Genomic DNA, 4,166 nt, shown 5'->3' on the forward strand with positions numbered 1-4,166 from the left:
CCCCGTGTCCCCGTCCCCCCGCACGTGGGTGCCTTCGCGACCAGAACTCCGCACCCGCAGTTCTCAGACTCACAGCTTCCGGTCGCAGACCCCAGACGCGCCTTCTGCCCGCTGTCTCTCCCGAGGTCGCCCGCTCGCCCTCCCTTCTCCCTGGCCGTTCCTCGTGCTGGGCGTCATGGCCGCGTGGGCGAGCTGTGCTCCAGAAGGTTCGGGCGTCAGGCCCTGCCTGTCGGACTTTAAGGCCGCCGTTCCGCCGTTGTCTCCACAGAGCCTTCCTCGGCCGCTAACGCCTGTCTCCCTCCCCCGCAGGTGTCAAAGCCGTGTTCTCGGGTCACTACCACCGGAACGCGGGGGGCACCTACCGGGACCTCGACATGGTGGTGTCGTCCGCCATCGGGTGCCAGCTGGGCCAGGACACCCACGGGCTCCGCGTGGTGGTGGTCACCGCGGAGAAGATCGTCCACCGCTACTACAGCTTAGACGAGCTGAGCGAGCGGGGGATCGACAGCGACCTCCTGGATCTGATGAAGGAAACATGAGGCCTCCGCGCCCGTCACTTCTCGGCCACTGTGGTTTTCGTTTTGCCAGAGCGGCAGCTGCGCACAACCCCCTTCTGGAGATGCGGGCGCGCCCCGGGCTGACCCGGGTTGAGCCTCGGGCGAATCAGAGTCGGGGCGCTCCTCACCTGTATTCAGAGTAGCGCGGCCGCCCTCCCTTCAGATCAGAGGGAAGGGAAACCAGGAAAGAGGAATAAACGGTACTGGAACGTCTCTGCGGGGTGCCTGACTCAGTTCTCCCGTCGGTGTGTTGGGGCCGCCTTTGCATCCGGGTGTTCTCTGGGGTGTGCTGGGCGGGCTCTCAGCCTGATACCCCCTGGAGTGATCATCTCTGCAGCCACCGCATCTCATTGTACCAGATGGTGTCTCGGCGCCTAAATCATGTTTGCCAGACACACGAAGGTCCTCTCCTGCTTAACACTGTCCCCCAACACCACCCCATGGAGACATTTTAGCCAGGAGCTGAGCGGCCCACATCTGCTCTTAATTCCGAGACGTCTGTCCCTGGCAGTGATGCGGCCGATACAGCCAAAGCTCGCTCTGGCCTTCTTGGTGATGAGAAAAATCTCCTTTGCACGTAAATTGGCCACATATAAAAATTGCACCCAAGAGGCTAGACCCCTGCAGCCGGCCTCTGCATGCCCTGACTGCACGCCGAGCTTCCCACACCGCCCACGGGGTGCCCTGCCCTTCCCCAGACCCCCTGTGTCTGCTTTGAGGAGCAGCGGCCTCCCTCGGGGCACCGCCCTCGAGAAACAAAGCTGAAATTCTAATGGCGCATTATCTAAATTGGCACCAACTGTGGTTAAACTCGCCAGTGCAGTAGCCCTTGACGGTTTAAAATCAGCACTGTTCGTGTGCTGTCTGCTCCGCTGCGTCTTCCTGCAGCTCCCGGCCCAGCATAATCTCGCCCACACGGTCATTCACAGCAGCTGTCCTCGACAACCGGGAGCCAGGTACCCCCAGTCCAGCCAGGGAAATGTCACCGCAGTTTATGGTAGATTTGTCATCCTGAGACAACTCTCAGGACCGACTGGTTACAGATGAACCGCTCCGTCCAGCCGTGGGAGAAGTCGCAGGCAGTGTAGCAAAACCCAGAGATTAAGTAGAAAGATAATTGGAGATGTCCATTCATGAGGCACAGAAGAAAAGCAGCTGATTATGCTGCCGAGCAGGGACACACCGTAGCTGCTTGCACGGCCCAAGAAGATTAAAATTTGTCAAAATGACAATATTCCTGTTCACTAGTTTGCTGCATCCTTGCTTTGTCTTGGTTTTTCTTTTTTTAAAAGATGTGTTTACTTATGCACACAGAACTGGGGAACCAGGCCACAGGTTCAGGGGGTGAGAGGACTCCGCAGAGACAGAGTGGGGAGCAGAGCAGGCAGACTGACGAAGTCCACTGCTGAGGGAGCAGCGGGAAGACAGGAGAGGTCTGCCGCGCCAGGTGGGTCACTCCCTGGGCGGGGAGGTGTGTGAAGTAGCTGCGGCCGGCTTCGTAGCGCTGCGCTTTAACCCGTTACGCCACCAGGGAGGGCCCAGCCTTGGTTTTTCTTTGCCACCAGGTGTGGGTATCAGAGGCCAAGAAGGGGAACCCAGGGAGCTGAAGACTTGCAGCATTAGATGCCCGGATGGTAATGGGTGTGGGGGTCTGCTCCCAGCCTGCTCTGGCAAGGGTCTCCCCTCGACCTCCCCCTTTAATTTGTCATTTTAGGGGGACAATGAGGACCCCTGCAGGAAGGTCATTTAAAGTGACCTACGCTGAGGTCTCAAGGCCCGGAGGGTCTGTCGACGGGGTGGGAGAGGCTCTCCTGGCTGCATTCACCCTCTGCAGTAAGTAAAGTCACCCAGGTCTTCGGCTTCGCTGGAGAACAGGGTGGCGGGGCGGGGCAGCGGACGGTGGTGGGGAGCAGCAGGAAATCCAGCAATTGTATGGAACCGGCAAACAGGACATTTCCTAATATCTCATGGACAACAGGCGTCCTGGAGAGAGTGACGAGTTTTAAGCTCAAGTAATCGCGCTCCGACCATTTCCCCATGCACAGAGGCTGGTCACCAAAGGCAGCGCTGCCGGGCCGGCTTCATGTTGGCATCTTTTGAGAAGAGGCAGCAGAAACAACATTTGCATGTACTTAAACTCTTACTGTGTATTTCCCAAGAAACACCTAAGACAGCTCTGTGCACTCGTGAAACCGAGTGGCCGTATCTTACTGAGCTGGGGCGGGCGGAGATCTGGGGATGCACAGGCAGGCAGGTTCTGAGAACCCGAGCAGGCGCTGGGGGTTTGTGCTCAGATAACTCAGCCGCTGGGGCTGCACCAGCGTGAGGCGGTATCTGACAGGTAATGCTGATGTTTTTCTACCTTCATAAAAGTCTGCCTTCTGCAATCAGAGCTCTTTTCTTGGAATAAATGATTTCTATGATTTTTTTTGGCTAACTAAATCTTATCTTTCCTCCAATGGACTTTTATTCCCACTGTATCTTTTTTTAACATGAGTGACTTTTCAAACTCACGACTATGTATAGATGGAATTTTTTCCTTTAGGTTTTATCTCACTGAATGAAATTGAAAGTGAACAATTACAAGTTACTTTCACTATTGTGTTTGGACACCCTGCCTTTGAAAGGTCATTTTCTTCGTGAAAAGAACTTTGCTGCTCCCTCAGAATACAGCAGAAATTCGCTGTGTCCCCAGGCAGGCCGTGTGGATACACCAGACTTTTAAGGGGAGCAGGTCAGGGGGTGCACCCCCAAGCTGTGTAAATGACTCTGTCTTCGGAGCTTTCATGGAGAAATTAAATGGTTTTTCCCCCATCACATCTTGGAAAGATTCTGGGTTATCTTTCCTGTTTTCTTTTTGTAACGTACCGAGCCAGTCACACTTTTCAGCTGTCAGATCCCGAGAAGCCACCCGGCTGGAAGGCACTGACCTTCCATGCTGGCCCATGACGCCTGCTCCCAGCCTGTGGCCGTAGGATCACCGTCTCGCTGGACGCTGTCCTCATCGCGGGCCAGGCCTGTGACTCCCGCCTGGTGTGCTCCCCTCAGCGAGCCTTCCGCACCCGCCGTCCCTCCCCAGTCGTCGCCCACCCAGCGACCTTCCTGGGGAGACGGCACAGCCCACCCCGAAGGCCAGCGGCCTTGGGCATGACAAGACCGATCACCCACGCACTGGTGTCCCTGGTCCCGGCAGCCTTCCCTGCCCAGGCCAAGCAGAAACACCCACCATCACCACCCCCGCCCCACCCCAACCCCAACCCCCACCCCCGCCCTGGAAAGCAAAAACACCCACAACCAGAACACCATCAATTCCCACATAAGCCATTCTAGGAGGTGGTGTAGACTTCCAAGTCTTAGACACCAAAGGCCCGCTGGCCGGCGTGGTGACGGCCCAGAGGGGGCGCAGACGCCATTTCCACAGCTCACCTCACGCACTGCCCCCTGCTCTCCTCGCTAGGGGGGCGCTTCCAGCCCACGCCCCTTTCTCTCCACCCGGCTCTGCACCAGCTTTCTGCCTGCAGCCTCCCACCCGGATGCTGCCCTCAACGGCAGTCGCCTGCACTCCCACCCCCGCCAAACAATCTCCAAACGGCGGGTGCTCTGCTGGGT

The 4,166-nt window shown here is 57.4% G+C and overlaps 1 protein-coding gene across 2 annotated transcripts in view; it reads left to right on the forward strand.

Annotated features, from left to right (window-relative positions):
• CPPED1 (calcineurin-like phosphoesterase domain containing 1) overlaps positions 1-1,874 on the forward strand; it is a 55,143-nt gene extending 53,269 nt beyond the window's left edge. Inside the window, exon 3 of one of the 2 annotated variants that reach the window (XM_012732027.1) lies at positions 310-1,874. In XM_012732027.1, coding sequence (XP_012587481.1) covers positions 310-539 — 230 coding nt within the window. In that variant the 3' untranslated portion in view covers positions 540-1,874. The remainder of the gene's footprint in view (positions 1-309) is intronic. The other variant, XM_004691751.2, reaches the window with a different exon arrangement.
• The last annotated feature ends 2,292 nt before the right edge of the window (positions 1,875-4,166 follow it).

Source organism: Condylura cristata, unplaced genomic scaffold (genome assembly GCF_000260355.1).
Source record: "Condylura cristata isolate star-nosed mole 26May11 unplaced genomic scaffold, ConCri1.0 scaffold00032, whole genome shotgun sequence".
Lineage (NCBI taxonomy): Eukaryota > Metazoa > Chordata > Mammalia > Eulipotyphla > Talpidae > Condylura > Condylura cristata.